Raw genomic sequence first — 24,710 nt, 5'->3', positions numbered from 1 at the left:
TGTGAAAATAATAAATGTTGTTGAGTGTAATAAGTTTTTGGGAAGATAAGAACACATAAGAAGCCCGTTTTTATATCATAGTCTCCAGGTTACCTAAATTTGTCCTGTTATGCACTGAATAAGCACTGAAAACTGAGGACTGAAAATTAGAGGGGAAGAAAGCCATGTCTCTCACATTTATTTCTGGTGATTCACACCATTTTAATAGATGTTCAATCATTTCAAAAGAGGGCCAGAGCCAATGTGACTAAAATGTAATTAAAAATACAAATTTTGAAAATAAAGCATAAAAAGGAGTTTATGCAATATATCATATTTCAAGTTAATACTGAAGCATCTATTTTTCTTTATATTGCCTGCTACACTTTTATTAGTTTACATGAAATACGTCTTACAATGTGTGGATGTGTCCATTGTTTGTGCCAAGTCTAAACTCAATGCGAAAAAATCTAATAATAGATATAAAAAAATAATAATTTAGAGCCAAAAATCCCTAATGCCCATGGGGAGAACAGTAAACTGTAAGGTGGCTGTAAAGTATCCACTGCACAACTATTCATAAAAGTATAAACAAATTTGTCATTTAAAACCACCCTAACTATTAAAAATAACAGGATTGAATGCACACAGTAACTGTGTCTCACAGTGGTGTGTGATTACACAGGACACTTTTCATGCAAGCCCCAAACTCCATATGATCACTTACTCACAATTGCATTAACATAAAACCCACATGACCCTGTAAGAATTGGTTGTGCCTGTATTACAATGTTCTTGAAAATGGACCCCGCAATTTCTGCCACAGTATTCATTTATACTGTCCTTTAATAACCTATGCTATTCTATATAATTTTATTGTAGTAATACATTACTATTTTATATATACTGTATATATAAAATCTTATTCTTCATCTTATTCATATAAAAATATGATCAGGTACATTGTTCTACTTCAAATAAATTACACTGTTAAGTTATTCATGAGAATATCAGCACTCTCTCTACACTGTCTTATTTACATCCAAAATGTGAGTAATCCCACAATTTCCTTGTAGCCGCAGTGCTCTCTGTTGGTTTGACCGTGTCTGTGGTCATGCATGCAGCTGTCCAGGGTGCTTTAGAGAAATGTGAGCTGTTCAGTGCTCGCTAGCCGGCTGCTACACTGCAGGTGTGAGGTTACCCTGTAGAGAAACAGGAGACCTGAAGCAAGGAGTGTAGAGGAGACAGACAGGAGAAGGAGGAGGAAAGAGAAAGAGAAGAGATGAATTGCTCGAGTGCACTATGATCAGCAGCGAGTTGGTCTGTGGGTGTCTGTGTATCTGCCAAGGCCGGCTCTTCTTCTTCAAGATGTCCTGTAGGTACTGCTTGCTCTCTGTCCATCTTCTGTCTTCATTTTTCTAATCAGGATGGTTTGGAGGACTAAGACATGTTGGAAAGGCATTAGATCCTGTATGGGAAGTCGAGACATATATTAATATGCTGTAAATATATAAATATAGTCACAAAATGTATTTTATATGTTGAAAAGAAAACTAGAATATTGAAATTTCTAAATAGTAACACTCTTAACCAGTCTAATGAAGATTTAATAAAGACAATGTATTGATAGACTGAATTACATGTCAAATATCACTGAAAATATCCACCAGACTCATACCCAGTGATGGTGTGTGTAAAGGCCAGCAGGATCGCTGTATGTTAGACAAGAATACAGGTTAATGTTAAAGGTCAATGTAAACATGTAATCTCACAACAACAGACAAAGAAACACAATAGCTGATCACTTTATCTAGAGCCTGTGTTTTTGCTGAATGATATAGACATCTAGATATAATACAAATTAAATACAGACCTAATTTAGTTAATTAACCTAATTGATTAATTTGTATTACTTGCAATATTTTGCTATATTGTGTCACATGATTGTCAGGGTTTTCCAATGAAAAATGAGTCAGTGCTGGTGTCAGGTTCTAAAAGACCAGATCAGGTTCTGTTGTGGTTTATTTGTTGGGTTAAAGGTGAGTTTTGATCGTAAGGAATGAATGGCATTTGTCCTTTACAGACAATATAGTTGCCAATTACCATAATTACCAATTACTCTATCAAAAGGTTTCCATGTTTCTATTTCCCTTTTCTTTTTTTTACTAAGTTTACAGTAGGTGCAGAAAGTATGCCTTTGCATGTTCATTGTTGTCTTACTATTTATTTAGTTTTGAAAGAAACCTGTGTGCTTCCATCTGTTGACCAACACTACAGCTGAATCTGGCGGACAATTTATGCCTTGTTTTTCTTTAATCAATTGTGCTAATATTCTTATTTCATCAAGAAAAAATACATATTAAAATACAAAAATACAGCACCATTTTTATGGACAGATGGCAGTCCACCATTTGTATTCATGTTATTGTTATTGGGTTTTTTTCGTCCCAGACATGCAGACATGAAACAGACTGAAGCTTTAATCTCCTGATGAATTTCTGCCAAGCCTAGATCATTATCGTAAAACACAGTGTGACAGCCAGAGGGCACTGCACCATCTGCAGGAATCGGAAATAAAATACTAATCTTGTTTGAGTCTGGTAGGGTACACAACAGGGCCATGAGCATAAAACACAAAAGCAAATAACCACAAAACTAATTATACAGTTGAACACTTCATTAAAACACATAAACATCTACTGTGTGTGTGTGTGTGTGTGTGTGTGTGTGTGTGTGTGTGTGTGTGTGTGTGTACACATTATATGTGCATGTGTTGTCAAATACAGTCAGGTTTTGAACACCCTATACGTCAAAGTTCTGTGCGACAATAATCATGATTATATTGAATACAAGAGAATCTAGGGTTATATATATATATATATATATATATATATATATATATATATATATATATATATATATATATATATATATTGTATATTATATACTGCTCTTGTAACAACAACAATATATTTTATAATTTGTCTTTTCCAATTTCACAGATACAATACAAATACAGTGGGAATTTTAAATTAATTTTTTCTGTACACATCATTTTTTTCTGTACATCATTATAGTCAAGTAAAGTAAGTAAAAGTGACAGGTATATTGCCCACATTTAGGCAATGAGTTTAGTTAATATACGGTAAATGCATTGTCTTTCCCTGGAGTGTTCAAACATTTGCAAAAGCACACAAGAAGACAGAAAGCACATTGCTGTAGTGCTAGCCCACTGGAATGTTTTATAGTGACAGCCAGTATATATTCCTACTGCAAAAATATTGACGAGATGCCTACACATAGGGTTCATTATTATGAAAAGTTTGAATTGAGTGGGCTGCCGGAGTACTGCATTAAAGGGAATTAAAGGAGCTGGTCTGAATACATATCAAAGTATATACATTCTTTTACATGCAGTAGATATTGCAAAGCCAAAAGTCATGCTCAAATGACACATTTTAGCTTAGTTTAAAAAATGTGAACTTGTTTTATAATATTCAATTTGAGAAGAAGGAGAAGAGAAAGGCCAAGGATGTGTGATGAAGGAAGACATGCAGGTAGTTGTTGTGAAAGAGGCAGATGTAGAGGACGGGGGTATGGAGACGGATAATCCGCAGTGGCGACCCCTAATGGGAGAAGCCGAAAGAAGATTATTTAATTTCTTTATCTTTAAATTTTTTTTTTATTTTTTTTTTATGTCAGACCAGTCATTAAAAGCATTTTACTACATGTCACATTAAATATGATTATGTATCATATTTAAAATTAAAATGTAATTTTAATTTTAATTTGATTTATAACTTTCAAAAGATTACATATTGATGAATAACTTCCATACCTAAAATGAAACTAAAAAAGAAAGTATGGTGATTATAGAGGAATGAAAGTTTGGGCAGATCATGGCAATTTGTAGATTAATTAAACCCTACAATTACCTTTTTTTTCCAGGTCCAGCAGTTCAGCGCCAGGTACAGAACGGTCCCACAGCAGAAGAACTGGAGGTCCAGAGAAGGTGGGATCCTATTATAACTTCTTCTTCTTAGGGGTTGCCACAGCAGATCATCCAACCCCATACCACCCTGTCCTCTACATCTGCCTCTTTCACACCAACTACCAGCATGTCTTCCCTCACCACATCCATGAACCTCCTCCTTGGCCTTCCTCTTTTCCTCCTTCCTGGTAAAGAGGAAGGCCAAGGAGGAGGTTTATGGATGTGGTGAGGGAAGACATGCTGGTAGTTGGTGTGAAAGAGGCAGATGTAGATGGGATCCTATTATAACTACAGTGTGGTTATGTGAGGCCCACAACGAGATGTGAGTGTCATGGCTCATGCAAAATAAGGGACATCGTTCTCCCTGATGCTTGTTTAACGGGCAGAACAGTTTATTTATTCACATTCAGTGGATGACACAGTCAGATTTAATGAGAAACACCAGAATAGAACATGTGTGGGTGACAGATCTGGAAGATTATACCGAAAGACTGAATATTGAAGTCCGAAGATAGAACAATGAAAGTGGGGCATAGAAAAAGGTATTCATTTAGCACCCTAAAGTATTTGGCATTAAAGAGGAACCTTTAATGGTTCTGTGTAGAACCCTATAACTGAGGCTTAGCATTTTAATAAGGATGACGGGTAGAACAGCCAAAATCCATCAATGTAAATGTAAATACGTAGCAGTGTGAACCACTTAAATGGTCCTTGGCAATCACTGTATTTATCTATTATATAACATATTCATGTGTACGTTTAAAAGGTCTTGCTTTTTTCACGGCCTCATGTTGCATTACACATTCATATTTACAGTCATTTAAATGTATACAATCTGCAATCACTGGTATTTGTGAATGTAATAGGATTCTTCACTGTTTTCTACAGCTCTAATTATAACAACTATTTTATTCAACCTACATAATTGCATTTTTTTTAATACATTCTATAATCTTTTCTTTCTGATTATCTTCTAATGAACAGATTATGGAGATCATGTGAACTATCCCTTGTAAATGTATAAGAAGTGATTGCAAAGCATCTATTTTTTGTGATTGCCAGAAGCCATGTCTATCTCAATGGTTCTGATGGTTCAAGCATTAAAAAGCAGGAATTGGTAGAAGATCTGGTGGTATGGTTGCACAGGCAGTCTAGGGTCTTGAGTTTGATCTTGGGTTACACTCAGTGTGAAGTTTTGCATGTTTTCCTTGTGTTTCTGTGGGTTTACTTTGGTTTCTTTGGTTTCCTCTCTCCTACTAAGTGCGGTGTGTAGGCTTTTAGATGTTTAAATGTTATGCTTAGATGTTATTCAAAAAGTGTGCCTGGTGCTCTGCAGCGGATGAGCAAAACCAACCTGGGTGTATTTTTTCTTGCCATTTTCCAGGATAGGTTCTAAATTAACTATGACTATCGAGGACAGAGCAGTTATTGACAATGAAGTAATAAATTCAAGTTTAGTCAAGTCAAGAGGCTTTTATTTTCATTTCTACTATACACAGTGGTACACAGTAAAATGAGACAACGTTCCTCCAGAACCCTGGTGCTACACTAAACAACATAGAGCTACAACACAACACAAAGCTGCATAAAGTGCATCGAGTGCAATCTAGTGCAAACAGTGCAGACGAAAAACAGTACAGACAGACAGTGCAGGCAGACAGTGCAGGCAGACAGACAGACAACACAAGACAATGCCAACCAGTAAACCTACTGTTTACTCTGGATATACAGAACTGTACAGTTAATTTTTATCAAGAGACAAAAACAGACAGATATGGAGGAACTGAAATCCCAATGTACCATGAGATACAATTACTCCAGATCCCTATGTAAATGGAATTCTGAACAGACCCTTACTCTTCATTGCAGAGTGAGAAACTGTGAGGTCTTATTGCATGACAGTAATTGCATAGTACTGAGCTGATTGTAATGCAGATTATATGCTCTGCTCTCTGACTCTATAAATCGCATGTGTGCTCTGCAGGCAGATGGAGATGCAGCAACAGCAGCAAATGCAGGCACATATTGAGAGAGAGCGACGCTCATCCAACTCAGGTAGGAAAATATAGGAGAGATAAGTGGATTTTAATGTGTGGTAGTATTGGGTAGTATTTAGTAACAATCACATTTCTTGCCTTCATTTGCTGCTTCTTCTCTTTTTATGTTTTCCTTATTGTGTTACACTTTTTAATGTTTTATATATTTTTCCGTTTTTGGCAGGCTCTCCATTTCAGGGACATCCCGCATTGCTCTCGGTGGCACCCCCAAGTATAGTGCCACCCGTCATGTCAATTGGAGGTCCGTGCTTGCCTCCACCTCCTCCTCCTGCACCTCCCGGGCCTCCACCTCCAACAGCAGGAGCCCCTCCTCCTCCACCACCCCCTTTACCTCTGGGAGGAGGTGGATATGGAGGTCATCCTCATCCTCATCATCATCACGAGGATCCGCACGCATCCACTGGCCTCGCCGCCATGATCGCCGGGGCCAAACTGCGCCGAGTGCAGAGGGTCTGTTTGATCTTTGAGCTATGTAAATTGCAACATGCTATATAGTCTGCTGCATTGATTTATATAAAAACCTAGCAATTTGTTTATTTTGTATTAGCACTGAAACTATTAATACAACAACAGCAGAATGCTCAGGATGATCCCTGATTCCTAAAGTCTGTTAATAGGTTCTGGTAACATTAAATGTCAGGTGTTTAAACTTAAATGGCCTTTGTGAAACCTGTGTGCACACAGTATGGTGGAAGTGCTGTGTATACTGAGGTTAGGCTGTATAATTTGCGACTGCCCTGTTTGTTTACAGTCTGATGAAAATTCAGGAGCCAAAAACGATGCCAATCGGACAAGCGGAGGGAGTGGGGGCTTGATGGAGGAGATGAACGCCCTGCTTGCACGAAGGTCAGGACCAATTCCATTCTTAAGCACAACCAGATGTGGGTTTATTTATTTTTTTGTTTTGTTTAAAAAGTAGTTCTGAAATATCTTGTTTTTATTTGTGCAATTCTAGACGGAAAGCTGCAAACCAGTCAGAGAAAGAAGGAGACTGCTTTAATGTGAGTACTTAGGTTATAGTTTGGTACTGTAGTATTACTGTATTAAATAAATAAATAATAGAAATAAATAATAAAAAAAAAAAAATTATCAATGATTTACACTGAAAGTAATTGTCTATCACCTGGGTTTTGTTTTCAAATTCCTCTACAATAACAATTCATATATTCAGTTAAATGCCTAATTATTAGGAACCTTTCATACAACTTTGCATTATTGCAGGATGATGCAAATTCCTCTCCAATGTCTAGAGGACAGAACGCAGGTATGAGTTACATAACCATGATTTGTATTATTTTTTTTAACTCCTGGAAGAGCAGATTAAAAACATCCATTTGGCCAAATCTAACAGCTGAATCATGTTCTTTATTAGTATGATTTTAATTGAATAAGGTGCAAAAGGAGGGATTACTGCTGTTAAGAAGCCTATAATCTTTTTTATTCCGGCCTGCAGATGGTGCAAAGAAGCCATGGGATCGAGCCAACTCTGCAGAGAGAGCATCACTGGTATCAAGGTGAATAATGAATAAAAGCTATAATTGCCTCATTCAAATCGATTTCCTTTTATTGACTCATTTAAATGGATTTGCTCATCAGTGATGAAAAAAAGTTTCTTGTCATGCTTAAAAAGCATATTGTACATTTACATTGGCTTTAGATAATTTCCTGCTCTTCAATTACCTGAAGTAAATCATATTATTCAGTTACTGCAACAAACTGTTTAGTAGCTACAGTAAAATTAATAAGACAATTATGTAATGATAATAAAGAATGTATTCCTTTCTGATCACGAATCTGTATGTGCGTGTGTTTGTGCTCTGTTCAGAGTTCGGCCCGTAGGCAGTAGCACTGACACAGACGCCTTAGACTTGGATAGAATGAAACAAGTAGGAGTTTATAATTACATTTTTTTTTTTTTACTGTTTATTACTATTTTTGATTTGTTTCACATGTGCTGTTTATTTTCTCTGTAGGAAATCTTAGAAGAAGTTGTTCGGGAATTGCACAAGGTGAAAGATGAAATCATTGATGGTATGTTCATGTTAAATGAATTATGATACAATTAGACCTTCCTTATAAATCTTGAATAATGAATCATGAATTAGTTTATAACTTGTGTTTTTATTTTATTTCAGCCATCAGACATGAACTTAGTAGAATTAGTACGACATAATCTCCCAGCCTCATGTGATCCCTCGTTTATGAGCCCTGACCCGTGGCAGGAACTGCTGTAGCTGATGACGGGACGACACCTAGCAGCGTTACCGCCATATTAAAGCAAATGTATCAGTTTGCTTCAATATGTAGTCTACATTGTGGTACACCTCAGATATAAAAACAAATGGAAGACACTTGCACTGACCTCTCTGTTTATATTTGGCAAAGACCTTTTCAAGTGGTTAATGTCTTTATAGGAATTTGTTCTAGATTTTTCTTCTCTTTTTAATTGCTATAATTATTATTATTATTATTATTATTATTATTGGTGGTGGTGGTAGCAGTGTTTATTTTGGTGGTATTGTGTATTTATTTACAGACATTAATAATAATAATAATAATAATAATAATATGTCTATGTCAGCCTTTTTACATTGTTTGACTTATTTTCCTTTGCTCACATTAACAATATTTGTTTCTCACCATGATTTTGTAAAAAAAAAAAAAAAGAAAGAAAAAGATTTTTTTAACTCCTTTTGGCAACAGAGATGTGTAACCACTAACAGCAAGGTGGAACATGACACTGAGGGACAGGAGACAAACTTTCTTTTTGGATATTGCAATCTTGCAAAAAAAATAAACCAACAAAAACAAAAACACTACACCAGAGTATTTGTGATCATGTTGTTAATAAAATGTTTATTGGCTAAAATGATACAGAGAGAGATATTGTTTGTTTTGAACCCCCCCCCCCCCCTCCTTTTTTATTACTTGCTTTCAGGTACATAAGATAAAATTGTGAGAATGTTTTGCATAGATTAAATAGTATGATCAGTTTGTGAGATTTGTACAGGAGTTGACCTCAACAGCGTCCCCTAGAGGCAATAACACTCCTTGCCACAAACTCTGAAGACTCAAAGAATCTGAATGGGTTTTTGAATGAGGTTTTATTCGTCGCTTATTGTGCTTTGTATTTCATTTTCACTTATCTGACAGAGTGACAGTTCAAGAGAAAATGAATTGATTCTCTAAATATCCTTTAAATGAATAAGAAATAAAAAAACCTAATATTCTGAGGTTTTGTGATAGATCTTTTCTGACATAATTGTGCGTTAAGTATTAAAAGGGCTTATTTATTATATTGCTCACCCTCCATCCGTCATAAATTGGCTGTCTGAAATCTCGCGAGACTTGAAAGTAGAGCGGCGAGGCGCCGTGATCTCGCCGAGAGGCGAAGTGGAGATATTTGTATTGCCGACGAGAGGAGGGAAGCGATCGTTTCGCTGAGGGGGTGTGTATGTGTATGTAAGTGTGTGTAAGTTAGTGGGGCAACAAGCGCTGCGCGCGCATATGTATATGTGTGTGCAAGTAAGTAAGCAAGCAAGCTGGCGGAATTTAACATGGCATCCGGCGAAACGCTGTATATTGAGACGGACGGCTCGGAGATGCCGGCTGAAATAGTGGAACTTCACGAGATCGAAGTGGAGACCATCCCGGTGGAAACGATAGAGACAACCGTGGTCGGAGGCGACGACGACGAGGATGAGGAGGACGATGAGGATGAGGATGACGAGCACCAGCCCATGATCGCCCTGCAGCCGCTGGTAACAGATGACCCGAGTCAGGTCCACCATCAGGAGGTGATCCTGGTGCAGACCCGGGAGGAGGTGGTTGGAGGGGACGAGTCCGATCTGCGGACAGACGACGGGTTTGAGGACCAGATCCTCATCCCGGTGCCTGCTCCAGGGTCTGAGGAGGAGTACATCGGACAGACTCTGGTCACGGTAGCCGGGAAGAGTTCCGTGGGCCGTATGAAGAAAGGGGGAAGCAGTGGGAAGAAAGCGAGTAAAAAGTCGTACCTGAGCGCCAGCGAGGCCACCGGGAGAAAATGGGAGCAAAAACAGGTGCAGATAAAGACACTGGAAGGGGAATTCTCCGTGACGATGTGGGCGTCGGGTAAGTTGTGTCTGCGTTCAATGTGGAAGTTTCTCCGCTCGCTGGTTTAGTGTTGTACAAAGCGCGGCCTTGCAGGGCGTTGTCTGATTGCATGCTCTATTTTTCACCGTCTGTTCCTCACGAGTCGAGGCCTTAGTCTCCCCTTTTTTCCCCTCAGTCTCCTGTGCGCGAACACGCCGAGAGTTCGACTCTCGTGTTTTTGTTTTGAAGGGAAGCCATGTTTTTGAATGTTGCTGGGCGCCGCCATGTTCCCCGAGTCCAGTATGGCGGCCCGAAAACATGGCGACGGCGCGCCCGAACGAAGATGGCGGCGGCTGGCTGGCGCGAGCGCGCTGCTCGTCCGTGCTGTAGGCCTCTAACGGCAGGCTGGATGGTTAGCATGGGGTATATAAAAACGCAAGTAAGGAAGGAAAGCAGGCTTTGATTACTTAGGTATTTACATAATAATAATAATAATAATAATAATATGGCTCAATTCTATGAGACGGTTAAAAAAAACGACCATACTGCATTATTATTGTTTTTTCCTCTCAGTCATTTGCATTTCCGTTAGCTAGCATTGTATGTAGCTAGCTGGCTAAGCCGAATAGGTTTTCCCCTTATATAGCCGGCTAACTAAATTAGCAACAGCAGCTGTCGGACTGTAGATACACTACATAGTTTGCGGTTGGATTAAACGCGTGATTTACCAAATGAGCGATAAAAATTCACTTTTTAATGCTTTCTATCACAGTCATGTGTCCGTATACTGTAACACAGAGTGATCAGACAGGCTGTGTTTTGTCCTGTCTTACTAGTTTTCAGCATTTTCTATAAACAGTTTTACGACTTCATTTCTATTTCAGAATCATAATAAAAAAAGCAAAGCCCGTGCATCATTAAAATCCGACATGCACGACGACGTGTATAAACAGTCCAAAGAGAAAACCCGTCATATTGGTGTCATCTTTTCCATTGTTATTGCTGAAACGTTTGGTTTGAGTATTTAGGGAAACTTCTGAATCTGCAGATTTCTCACACAGCAGTGTTTTGAGTCGTCTGTCTTGTGATTGGACGGTCTGCAGGTTGAATGAGCTCTGGATGAGCTTGCTTATGAGAGAAATCAGAGGAGAATGACCACAATGGTCTGAGCTGTCGGGGGAATCTAGCTTGCATAAGCACCGTTTACAACTGTGGTGAGAAAAAAAGGCATCTCGGCATGCAGAAAACGTCTAAGATTGAGGTGGATGTGGTAGAACAGCAGATGATCTTATCAGGTTTCAGGAACAGATCAGTCGAGAACACAATTCTGAGGCTGTCATGTAACCAGGCTTGTGCAAACTGCACAACTGAGAGATGGAAAGCGGCCAGGTGACTCCCCCACCGTCCTTATCTTCAACTAATCTCTTTTCACAAACATCCTGGTAACAGTTACAAATCACGGAGATCACATTTTCTACATTCTGATGTCTTTTGTTGGCAATGCTGCCACTGCATGAATTGACAGGTTTTCCTAATAAAGTGGACAGTAAGTGTGTAGTGATTTGCACAGGACAAGGCACCCTGTTGAAATGTGACTAGTCATAAAGATCACTAGATCAAATCTTTTGTTTGATTTGGCTTTTTGTCAGTGCAGAATAATTTGAGAAATTCCTGCTTTTTTCATAGATAGATAGATAGATAGATAGATAGATAGATAGTAAGAAAGTAAGAAAGTAAGTCAGTAAGTAGGGATGCACCGAAATAAAAATTCTGGGCCAAAACCGAAAAAGAGGAAAGCAAGGCCGAAACACCGAAAGAAATTATGCCAATTATTATTACCATTGCATTTATGGCTATGACTGTGTACTAACCTTACTAAAATCAAGGCATTTCAATTGCATAAATTAATATTAAAGTTTTAATGAATAAATCAATTACAAATTATGAAAATATTTATTTATAGCACATTGCAACAATGCACAGGATAAAATAAATTAAATTTCAAACTTAAATGTTTAACTTAAATGCACTCATGTGTACATTAAATAATAATGTACAGGCCCTCTGGCCTGCTGAAAGGTTGTAAAATTAAATATGTTCTTTCATAAAAACAAAGTGCATTCAGAACAAGTGCAACTGCTTAAAGATACAACAATACAACACTATCACTGGGAAACTTCCTGCCTTTTCAAAAACGTCCGCCACAGACGGAGTGCGCATGCTCGGAGGGGTTTTACTTTTCTGTGCCGTGTTCCTCTCATATTCAGCATAGCGATCGGATGTTTGGATTTCAGGTGATAAATTAAACCCGACGTGGAGAAAGTCTTTGCAGATGAAATTTCGGCATTACATGTTTTGCAAATCGCTATCCGTGGGTCTTTCTCGGATATACTGAAACACGTCCACACCGCAGACATGTTGTTTCAGACATGCACGTGCAGGCCGCGTTTTCTGTTTGCATCATCACAACAAACTGTTTCAGCCGCGTTTTTTTCGGTGATCAAAGTCTTTCGGCCAAAAACCGAAAATGCACTTTTGGGCCATTTTCGGCCGAAAATTTTCGGTGGCCGAATATTCGGTGCATCCCAGATAGATAGATAGATAGATAGATAGATAGATAGATTGATAGATTGATAGATCTAACGAACGAACAAGCGAACTTTATTGTCCTTGCATTGTACAGGTACACAGCAACGAAATGCAGTTTGGCATCTACCAAAGTGCAAAATGTAGCAATCGTGCAAAAGTGCAGATAAATATGTAGCATATTTACAGCATGTGATATATATGTAAGCATATGTTCAGTGAATAAATATAAAGGCTATAGCAGTGCAGAGATTTGTGTGGACATCGTTAAGAAGTACAGATAAATGGTTCTAAGGCTATGGCATTGAAGGGAATGTGCAGAAGTGAAAGGTTACAAGATTATTGCATTTAAGAAGTTAGCAAGCTGAATAAACAGTCTACTATAGAATAAACACTAAACAGTCTACTATAGAATGTCTACTATAGAATAAACACTTAACAGCCAACTATAGAATAAACACTAAACAGTCTACTATAGAATAAACACCAAACAGTCTACTATAGAATGTCTACTATAGAATAAACACTTAACAGTCCAACTATAGAATAAACACTAACAGCCAACTATAGAATAAACACTAAACAGTCTACTATAGAATAAACACTAAACAGTCTACTATAGAATGTCTACTATAGAATAAACACTTAACAGCCAACTATAGAATAAACACTAAACAGTCTACTATAGAATAAACACCAAACAGTCTACTATAGAATGTCTACTATAGAATAAACACTTAACAGTCTACTATAGAATAAACACTAAACAGTCTACTATAGAATAAACACTAAACAGTCTACTATAGAATAAACACTAAACAGTCTACTATAGAATGTCTACTATAGAATAAACACTAAACAGTCTACTATAGAATAAACACTAAACAGTCTACTATAGAATAAACACTAAACAGTCTACTATAGAATAAACACTAAACAGTCTACTATAGAATAAACACTAAACAGTCTACTATAGAATGTCTACTATAGAATAAACAGTTAACAGCCAACTATAGAATAAACACTAACAGCCAACTATAGAATAAACACTGAACAGTCTACTATAGAATAAACACTAAACAGTCTACTATAGAATAAACACTAAACAGTCTACTATAGAATGTCTACTATAGAATAAACACTTAACAGCCAACTATAGAATAAACACTAAACAGTCTACTATAGAATAAACACTAAACAGTCTACTATAGAATAAACACTAAACAGTCTACTATAGAATAAACACTAAACAGTCTACTATAGAATAAACACTAAACAGTCTACTATAGAATAAACACTAAACAGTCTACTATAGAATGTCCACTATAGAATAAACACTAAACAGTCTACTATAGAATAAACACTAAACAGTCTACTATAGAATAAACACTAAACAGTCTACTATAGAATAAACACTAAACAGTCTACTATAGAATGTCTACTATAGAATAAACACTAACAGCCAACTATAGAATAAACACTGAACAGTCTACTATAGAATAAACACCAAACAGTCTACTATAGAATGTCTACTATAGAATAAACACTAACAGCCAACTATAGAATAAACACTTAACAGTCTACTATAGAATAAACACTAAACAGTCTACTATAGAATAAACACTAAACAGTCTACTATAGAATAAACACTAAACAGTCTACTATAGAATAAACACTAAACAGTCTACTATAGAATAAACACCAAACAGTCTACTATAGAATGTCTACTATAGAATAAACACTTAACAGCCAACTATAGAATAAACACTTAACAGCCAACTATAGAATAAACACTAAACAGTCTACTATAGAATAAACACTAAACAGTCTACTATAGAATGTCTACTATAGAATAAACACTTAACAGCCAACTATAGAATAAACACTAAACAGTCTACTATAGAATAAACACCAAACAGTCTACTATAGAATATACGATCAGTTTCCACTTATTTGCAACATGTAAAATTCCACTTCCCCGCTGCTTCTCACTTCTTATTGTTTGCACTTCGGTGTGTCAGTTTACTACACACCAGGCTCACAGTTTTCATTCTTGCTGAATGCACTAATGCAAGTCAGAGACCTGTGTACATTTAGCAGAAAACGGATGCATAATCATCTGTATTTGCTCGGTATTTCTTAGTTCAACAGTTTTTGCAATAGCACATGGAAGCACTTGAACCAGTCTAAAGCCTTTGTTTGGATAGCTTAACGCCACTGTTGCGTTTGGAGACGAGGCAAATTTTTTTTTTATGCAAATGTTATTTGAACAGACATTTGATGTGGAATGCGTATTTGTTCATCTGTGTATCGTCAGCAAAATTTGCTTACAGTGGCAGTTTTTTTTTTTCTTTTAGAAACGGTCAGCATGAACAATAAGCATAATAAGTTTTAGTGTTGTTTTATGCAGTGTGCTGAATATCAGAGGAGTGTTTTGGGCATTGCGGTATTCATTTGTGTTAATCGAAGCGAAATGATGGTGTTGTGACTGAAATGTGTTTGAGTGATAAAACAAGCCATAACTAGTTACACGGATGTTGCACGATTTAGACAAGATTGTCATTAAAAAAAAAAAAAAAAGGTTTTATTTACTTGTCTATTAAATTCTAGTATAAAATTTGGTTTTATTTCAGATGATAAAAAGGACATTGACCATGAAACAGTGGTGGAGGAGCAGATTATTGGCGAGAACTCGCCTCCAGATTACTCTGAATACATGACTGGAAAAAAGCTTCCTCCTGGTGGCATCCCGGGCATCGACCTGTCTGACCCCAAACAGCTTGCAGAATTTGCCAGGTGAGACACGGATGAACACACACATATACTTAAGTACTCGGTGACTGAAGTTAGCTACTGTACATGATTGGGCACTTAGTTTTTCAGAATGAATCACACTTAAAAAGGTCATTGCAACCTTACAGTAATGTGTGTTTGAATGAGGACTGACCTGTCAGACACCTCTGAGCAACATATCATTTGGATAATAAGCTGTCTGCTGTTACAGAGAAAAAATGTTTGTGTGTGGTAGTCAGTAGTTTAGGTCAGGTGTTTTTCTGTCTTGGTCCAAGGCTCTGTTCTTTGTATGTGGGCTTGCGAAGTGGTTCGCTTTGTTGCTGAGTATTGCGAGTTCAATAATGAAAGCTTTCTATGTTTTGGATAATTTCTTCTTTTTTTTCCCCCTCAAAGTTCTCTTATAAAGAGAGAAAAAAAATACCCTCAGTGTGAACAAACAGAACAGTTTAATGTTTCTACTATAAAGGCTTATGCCCATGGATAGCAATTACGCTTTTTTTGATACATTGCTTTGGTGATATGCAAGACACTTTAAAACCTGTGATTTTCTGCTTTCTTGGCTAAAGCAAAGTGCACACTTATCTAAAAGGAAGCTCACTGTGGCTACACTAATCATGTTCTTGGATGTGTTTGAAGAACTGGTACATGGACCCTAATGTATGAAGACCCAAGTGTTTCTTGCTAAAATGTATTAATAAGCCTGAGCCAGACTTAACTGGTTGTTAGAGAATGGAAAAAGATATGCAAGATGGTACTCCTGTAGCAGGATTGAAAAACCTTGGGTAATAGGGGTCTGTGCGATTGACATTGTGAGGTCAAATCGGCTCAAAGTCTCATCAGGGGTCTTAGAAACCACTTTGCTGAGAGTGATCAGTGGGGTTTTTTATGCGATTTCATTTGCTCGCTGCAATTTCAGTTGATCTATATCTTTTTAGAGATTTGAACTCTGCGTTATCGAATAATGACTGGTTTTCCATGCATTTGTATTCTTTGCTGTGGAAAACATGTCGAACTATGGCAGCAAATACACGACAAAGGTAATGACATTTTCATACCATTGCATGTTTTCTGAACGTAATAAGAACAGCAGCACTCGGACATGAAGCCAGAAACAAAACGTACATGTATATTTCTTTCACAAATCACTCAAAATAATGAAACGAATCGTTTTTGTAATCTCTGCATTCTGCACCAGTATCATGCCTCCGTTGATCGTGTGGACTCTTTGCCATGCTCTGTGTCATGAGCAACTAGCAATATCCTAAGCAGGATACTGGGCTTTTTAAATGGATGCTTCTCACTATATGTGGTTATTTGGGGGCGTAAGTTTATGCAGATGAGGTTGGTCGTGCATGAACAAAGCAATTTGGAATGCACTGGAACCATCATTTATCATCCATTGTGTACAGCAGTGCACACACACGTGATAAATGCCAGTTTTCGCACTTCTTAGGCAGAAATTTCGAACTGGATAAATCAAGATCAATTTGATAATTCAGACCCCAGGGACTTAAAAACCACTCTGCAGCCCATATGTGTTCTTATAAAAACATTGGTGAAACGAAAGGCTGTAGTACAATGTAACCCATCATGTTCACCATATTAAATTTCTTAGTATGTTCTTTCTATTGTACGCTCCTAAACATTGCACTTGCTGTTCTGGTCTGTCATGTGGTGAAAGTGGTCAGCATTGCTATTGAATGTTCTGACAAACGATTGTTCGGCTGCTCAGCACATTGACTGGCGAATGCGCTGCGACTTGAAATTAATCACTCTGTAAATGCACTCTGGTTGGAGGTTTTTAAAAGGATTTGTCACAAACTAGAAATCCCGTTAGCAGCTAATTACCGATCAGCGCGCTGTGTGGAACTCTTAGGAAATCAAGACTAAAGAAATTAATACAAAGGATTTTCCCTTCAGCTTGAGCCCATTGTGCGGTTTTAAACATCAATTACAGCTCCAGAGTGAAAATCATTTAATGAATTTATATAGATTTTAGTTTAAAATATGTTGTTTTTTGTTTTTTTTGTTTTTTTTTTTAACCACCGAAGTAATTTCTACTTGAAATGTTTTGTGTGATTCATAATGTGTAAAGGCTTATTTTCAGCTGGAATAGTGATGCCCTTAGTGCATGAACTTCAGTGTAGGGCTGCTGCTAGCGATTCTTTTAGTGGATTATTCTATCGAGTAATCGGGTGAGAAGTACTTTTTCTTTATTGAAGAGCAATAAGAAATTAGAAAGAGAAAATAAGGTGGGTCTCTTAATATTAACACGTCTTTTCTTTTTAGAAAAATGTAAATGTTATCGCTGAAATTGCATATAATATCTGTGAAAACTAGTCCCGTTTAGTGCCTTTTAATTGCCATATTACATCAAAATGCAAATCCAGTGCGTTTAGAAAGTCCCTCTGCAGTGACCGTGTAGAGCAGGTTATGGGAAACTATTCGTTTAATGAAACTCGTAATTATTCTCACTCGTGATTATTTATTAAATCTCACACAGTATTGTGATGTGGTTTTCTTGTCTCTGGAAAGCTGCTTTAAATTTTCCACACACTAAATCAGTGTGTTTATCGCCAGCTTTAAAAACGTGCTCCGCTACTCTGCTCTACTCGGCCACTGCCCAGGGACTTTTAGACCGAACTGTATATAAATAAAAATATAAAAATCGATTTCAAATGACTTTAAAAACAGTAACCGCACTGTACAGTGTTTTCTTTGTTTTAGTTTGAAATTATCCCAAAGTTTGGATCTTTCTGGTGTTTTCTTTGTCCTGAATCTTCACTGTTATCTCCCCGTTCTTTCATTTTTCATTCTGCAGAGTCTTGTGTTTATCTGTCCAGTGCGCTCCAGAGTTTAGCGGGTGGTGCATCAGTTATAATGGTCCGTGGGGAAACAGTGCTCCATCTTTAGTTGAATTGACTAAACGAAGCATTTGCCTTGATACATTTTTGTACTCGAGTTATTCGAGGAATGGTTTCAGCCCAACTGCAATAAAATAAAATAAAATCATAGGTTATATTTAATTATACATGGTTAGTAAATAAGTATTAACTGAGGTCTTTTCTTACAGTTACAATAGCGGCTCTTTGGGTCGCGCCCCAGTACGGTAAGACACGGACCTGTGACCTGTCAGTCATACTGGTGTCGGAGCTTGTGTAATTCTCAATGGGTCTATAAAGGGCTAAAATCTTTACTGTTCACAAGGGTCACTGATGGTATAACTATAGAAATCACACAGCTATTATGGTCTTGGTGAATGTGCATTGCAATGATGTGTGCACATTAGATACACAGAGTTTTTATTATGAGCCATAAGTTCAGTAATATTCAGTTTTCATTCAGCTCATCAGGTTTTTTTTATTTATTTTTTTTTTTTTTCTCTCAGAATGAAACCACGAAAGGTCAAAGAGGACGACGCACCCAGAACGATAGCCTGCCCCCACAAAGTAAGTGTGTCATTTTTCAATATTTTTGTATTTAATCTTAATTTTTTTTTTTCATTTGGATGATTAAAAGCTTTGCTAATACATTATTCACAATCCACTTGCAACACAGTTCACAGGTTTATATAAATTTATTTTAATGAATAAAATAATTCTTATAAAACATTGCACTTATAGGTTTTTGGTAGCAAGCTTTAATTTGGTCCAGGAGTAACCTTGTGACATTTCTTTCAGGGATGCACGAAGATGTTCAGGGATAACTCTGCAATGAGAAAGCACCTCCACACCCACGGGCCCCGGGTCCATGTGTGTGCAGAGTGCGGGAAAGCCTTCGTAGAGAGTTCAAAACTAAAGCGCCACCAACTTGTTCACACCGGAGAAAAACCTTTTCAGGTTAGTATCCCCTCTGTCGAACTCAGAATCCCACTTTTTATGAAACATTGAAAGACCAGACAAAAAGGTGCTGCATGTTCAGTTACTTATTTGGGAAAAATAAATGTAATTGATTCACACCAGTAACTCGGCTCTGTAATTAGAATTTTCGTGTCTCTTGGGGGGGGGGCACAAACCATGATTTTAAAGGATTAATTTCTTTCAGGGATTTAGTTTAATCGCTTTTTATTGCCTACCAGCTGCTATGATTAGAAACAGGATTAACCAATCAGGATCATGAACAGTCGCCGTTTCTGTTTAAACGCTATTAGCCGGAGAGTTACACTGTAATCATAGGGATCTAGGGCGCTGGGAGGCGTACGAGCGGTAAGAGGAGAAAAAGAGACCGGGATTTATAAGGTGTTATTTTCCCAATTTCTTTCCAACTACTTTAAAAATCTTCAGTATGTCTGTCATACAGCTACTTTATGGCAATGTTATCAATACGGCAAAAATGGGTTCCGGTAAATTGTGGTTTCAGTGATTAAATATCACCACTTGTACTACTGTTAGTTGTGTGGGCATACCCTTTTTTTTTCTTCTTCTTCTTCTTTTTTTTTTTTTAAACCAGTTTCATTGTGCAGATCATGAAAACTCTAATAATTTAATTTTATATATTTTCAAATTACACTGAAATGCATCTCTGGGTATGCCATTACCAACACCCGTCAATTTTCTGAATCGTTTTTGGATACTGATTAAAATCAACACGTGTGAGATGTGAGCTTGTGAGCTTCACAGTGGCTATACTACAGATATGTGTGAATTCCAGATATAGTAGAATCATTGACTAGAAGGGTACTTAGAGTTGTTTATATATTTTTATTTTTCCAAGTTCATACATACAGAATAAAATGTGACAGCAGGCTGTATTTCGCCTGTGGGCTTTGTGTGTGATGTGTGGTATAAACATTTGGCCAAACTCGGGTTTAAACTGTGACACGGAGTGCTTTTTCTCCACGGCACATTTAAAACAAGAACACGTTCGAACAGGAGCTAATAGAGCACGAGGTTATAGTCTTAGCAAATTTCTCGCCAGCTGTGATGACAGTAAAATCACTTGCATTTCCATTGGGTGGAAAATAGACGTGAATGGAAGAAATGCTTAGTTTTCACTTGGTTCCTTTAATCTCATTGATTAATCTGTTTGTTTAACTAGCTTATATTGGCTGAAATGAAGTTACTGATGAAAAGGCTTATTGATTAAATGTTTTTCAATTTTCTCTCTGTCCCTATTCGGAGTGATTTAATTGCACACAGTGAGGTCGGGTAATGAAAGGTTTACAGGCGTATCTTGGGATTTGAATCCTGTCTGAATCTGTCATGTCAGTAATTTTTATGGGCTGTGTGCTCCTCTATATGAGATTACATTCTTATACACTCTCTATAAAAGATAGGAATATCTCCAGATAATATGCACCCACAGAGTAGAAGTGAAGGTAATGTTCGCTTTGTACCTGGTATAAAAAGAGTGTTTGTGCTTTAAGTACTTAGTTTTTTGTTATTGAAGAGAAATACTAAATAAAAGACCTGCTTAGTGCATTTAATTGCCATATTACATCAAAATGCAAATCCAGTGCGTTCAGAAAGTCCCTCTGCAGTGACCGTGTAGAGCAGGTTATGGGAAACTATTCGTTTAATGAAACTCGTAATTATTCTCACTCGTGATTATTTATTAAATCTCACACAGTATTGTGATGTGGTTTTCTTGTCTCCGGAAAGCTGCTTGAAATTTTCCACACACTAAATCAGTGTGTTTATCGCCAGCTTTAAAAATGTGCTCCGCTACTCTGCTCTACTCGGCCACTGCCCAGGGACTTTTAGACCGAACTGTATATAAATAAAAATATAAAAATCGATTTCAAATGACTTTAAAAACAGTAACCGCACTGTACAGTGTTTTCTTTGTTTTAGTTTGAAATGATCCCAAACTTTGGAATCTTTCTGGTGTTTTCTTTGGCCTGAATCTTCACTGTTTTCTCCCCGTTCTTTCATTTTTCATTCTGCAGCGTTAGTTTAGCGGGTGGTGCGTCAGTTATAATGGTCCGTGGGGGAAACACGGTGCTCCGTGTTTAGTTAAATGGACTAAACAAAATAATTTTCCTCGATTTTTATTTAAAAAACAATGCTAATATCTAAAACAAATAAGGAAGACATGCACCAATATAAGCTGTAATGCATCAATAATGACTGTATAACATGTTATTTTGGTTGTGGACCTATGCCCAATGGAAATAAGTTTTTCCTGCAGTTGTATTCTTCTAATAATATGTTTATCTCTCTTGCCTAGTGTACTTTTGAGGGCTGCGGGAAACGTTTCTCCCTGGACTTTAACCTCCGCACACATGTGCGAATTCACACCGGAGACCGCCCATACGTCTGTCCTTTCGACGGCTGCAATAAAAAATTTGCTCAGTCTACCAATCTTAAGTCTCACATCCTGACACATGCAAAAGCCAAAAACAACCAATGAGCAGCTCTGTTCTGGATTGTTTTTTTCTTTCACACCTGAATCCAGCCTCAACGTGACAGCATCTTAAAACACTGGAGGAATGAACTGTGCGCTTCTGTAGTTCTCCTAAGGAGTGCGGAAACGACGACCCAATGGATTTGCGGTTTAATCATGGCATATTGTAAAAGACACAAAGTGAAACATTGGAAACCCCTGTTTCTGAGCGTGTATCCCTTACCGAGGAGCAGAGCACGGCCGTGTCCGGCCCAGCTGCTCGTCCCACGCTGTGATGGTTTACCGCAGCCAGCAGAATGATGGCTCTCCTGGACACTCATCTGTAGACGTTGCTATTTACCACAGTAAGGAACAAGAACATTTTGGCAGTTGCTTCATTTCTTTTCACTATTACATACATTTCACCAGTCTGCATAGATATAGCTTTTAATTTTGTATTTTTCTCAAGTGTGCATATTGTACACTTATTTTTGGAATGTACTTAGTATTGCAACCATGTGATTATTCTTTATCCCTGAGGACTTAAGGTTTTGCTTAGGGTGTGTTCTTGAAAGGGTGGTTATAGTTACTGTAAGACAATACTTCAAAAGTATTTTATGTAAAAAGATATCTTTTTGTTTGTTTCATTTTGTCTTTGGTTGTAATCTAACCATTGAATAACCTTGTATATGTGTATTGTATGGATGTATGAAGATCTTGTAGAAATGGGCAGCAGTGTGATTTCAAGTGCTTTAAAGCATTGTCATCAGTTGCTTTCTTCTTTTGTTACACCGTCTCACATGGCAAAGAAACCTTCATTCACTTTTAAACCCATATATTGAACCACAATCTCACAATAAACCACAATGTGAGAGTTCATTTCTTTTTGTTTTGTAATGTATTATAAATCATGAAATATTCTTTGTTAATAATTACATTGTCATGTATTTCAGTCAACAATTAAACATCAATGTCTCAAAGTTTCCTCTGTATAAATATTATTCAAAAAGCAGTGCGGTTCTGTACGCCATCCTCTTAATGCCTTCTGTCTATCTGGCGTGACCCTGAAGTGTGTTTTCTTGCTCACTTTGGAAAATGTGCTGACCTCTTGTGGTCAAGGTATGAAGAGGTGAGTCATGCCCTTGTTTTTGTTAATGACTTCATTATTCTTAAAAAAGAAATTGTGTTCATTTGACTGGGATGGGAATTGAGTAACTGCTCTTCATTGTGAGCTGTTTCAGTGCCATTGCTTAACATTGCGGCTTGAGCCTGCTTTTGTATATTAACACGCTATCATTAAATTCATAAAGGCAGAGTGATCTTTTGATTTCAACATCAAGTCCATCCATCTCTTGTAATAGCCCGAGTCTTATTAATGCACTGTCCATGGTCCTGACCTACGGATGATTCATTCGCTGATTATATAAAATAACGCATGATACTGAGTGGGTGGTGCGATGTTGCAGTAGGAAGCATTGCCGGGTTACAGTCTGTGCAGAGTTTCACGTTCTCCCTGTATGCAGATTTCCTTTGGGTTCTTCAGTTTCCTCCCTCTGTCCAAAAAGACCCAGGTAAGAAGATTGGAACACTATATTGGCCACTTGTATGAATGTTTATGTGCAGGTTGCCTGGTTGTGGCCATTCGGGTGAATTCTCCTGCCTTGAGCCGGGGTTTCAGAGAAAAAGCTCTGTATCCACCACAAAACAGTTTAGTATAAAGTTGTGCCTGAGGATGAACGAATATGCATGCATGATATAATACAAAATAAAGCCCAAATAGTCAAGTCTAAAAGACTAACTACACCTTATTGCCTTCATAGAATATGATGCTAAATAGCAGCCAGGTGCTGCTAATTAAATGCCCTTGAGTAATTGATCATCAGCAAGTGTGATCGCCTCTAAAAAAAAAAAAAAAAACAAGTTTTAGCAGTTTGTTGGTTTGGATCATTTAGGAGTGTGTTACCACAATGTCATAGAGGCAACGCATCAACAATGAGGAGAGAAATTGTTGCAGTGCAAATTTCCAATATCCATCCGGGAAAGGTTATAAGGCATTTGGATAGATGAGACCAAATGACAGCACTTTTGGCAAAAAGCAAACATAGAATATCAGTATTAACACCTCATACAGTACCACTTGTCATGCACGTTGATGGAAGGGTGATGATTTCAGCCACAAGATCATTGAGTTGAACAGGAACTCGTTGTATACCAAGTTATTCTAGAATCATTTGTGAGGCCATCTGTCTGACAGCTAAAGTTTGGTTGAAATTGGGTAATTAAATACAAAGCTACAACTGGATGTCTGAAAAAGAACGGAATCAATATGTTGCAACGACCCAGTCAAAGTCCAGACTTCAACTCGCTTAAAATACTGTGGCAGGATCTTAAGGAAGCTGTGTATAAACAAGTGTCTGCAAATTTGTATACTTACAAAGAGGGTGTTTCATTTTCACATGACTGTATACTACATCAATACCATTGTTCCCTTAATTCAAATTATACAACCATTTCTATTCAGTATTTTTCACAAGCACATTAATGACTATGGAGACTTTTGTTATCCAGTGTTTGTTCCTGTTACATGAACTATACACATATTAAAACCAATGGCACTTATACTATCAATCATATGGATTTGTATAAATTATTAACTGTGTGCAAATGTCTCGCCTGATTGAAAAGGCACAGTTTCATCACTGTTGGCATCACCACAAAATTTCATTGTGATAAGGATTTTTGAGACGTCTTAAAAGCATATAAGAGGGTAGACAGAAATCTGAATATTCAATGTGAGTTTTAAATATGTGACAATGTATGAATCTTTTTTAAATTAAATTTTGTCTATCCCAGAACTTCATTGTAAGTCATCATATACCCACATACATTACACTCATTACACTAAT

At 37.3% G+C, this 24,710-nt stretch overlaps 2 protein-coding genes across 4 annotated transcripts in view; both read left to right on the top strand.

Moving 5' to 3' along the window:
- The window catches only part of evlb (Enah/Vasp-like b), a 28,174-nt gene extending 19,328 nt beyond the window's left edge, over positions 1-8,846 (top strand). For both annotated transcript variants that reach the window (XM_046835973.1, XM_046835972.1), the window contains exons 4-13: positions 3,928-3,991; positions 5,955-6,025; positions 6,191-6,477; positions 6,779-6,873; positions 6,983-7,028; positions 7,249-7,291; positions 7,481-7,541; positions 7,853-7,913; positions 8,001-8,058; positions 8,163-8,846. In XM_046835973.1, the coding sequence (XP_046691929.1) occupies positions 3,928-3,991; positions 5,955-6,025; positions 6,191-6,477; positions 6,779-6,873; positions 6,983-7,028; positions 7,249-7,291; positions 7,481-7,541; positions 7,853-7,913; positions 8,001-8,058; positions 8,163-8,200 (824 nt within the window). In that variant the 3' untranslated portion in view covers positions 8,201-8,846. The remainder of the gene's footprint in view (positions 1-3,927; positions 3,992-5,954; positions 6,026-6,190; positions 6,478-6,778; positions 6,874-6,982; positions 7,029-7,248; positions 7,292-7,480; positions 7,542-7,852; positions 7,914-8,000; positions 8,059-8,162) is intronic.
- Positions 8,847-8,948: 102 nt separating this feature from the next.
- On the top strand, positions 8,949-22,784 carry yy1b (YY1 transcription factor b). Of its 2 annotated transcripts, XM_046835974.1 has the most exons (6): positions 8,949-10,140; positions 15,321-15,483; positions 18,554-18,589; positions 18,869-18,929; positions 19,161-19,319; positions 21,649-22,784. In XM_046835974.1, exons 1-6 carry the CDS (start codon positions 9,585-9,587, stop codon positions 21,829-21,831), a joined length of 1,158 nt encoding a protein of 385 aa, XP_046691930.1. In that variant the 5' UTR covers positions 8,949-9,584; the 3' UTR covers positions 21,832-22,784. The 2 variants fall into 2 exon arrangements, with proteins under 2 accessions (XP_046691930.1, XP_046691931.1); XM_046835975.1 differs by lacking the exon at positions 18,554-18,589 and having other exon boundaries at positions 8,951-10,140.
- Positions 22,785-24,710: the final 1,926 nt, after the last annotated feature.

This window comes from Silurus meridionalis, chromosome 23, assembly GCF_014805685.1.
Source record: "Silurus meridionalis isolate SWU-2019-XX chromosome 23, ASM1480568v1, whole genome shotgun sequence".
Lineage (NCBI taxonomy): Eukaryota > Metazoa > Chordata > Actinopteri > Siluriformes > Siluridae > Silurus > Silurus meridionalis.
The sequence above is the reverse complement of the archived record's forward strand: the minus strand, read 5'-3'. Positions and strand labels throughout refer to the sequence as shown.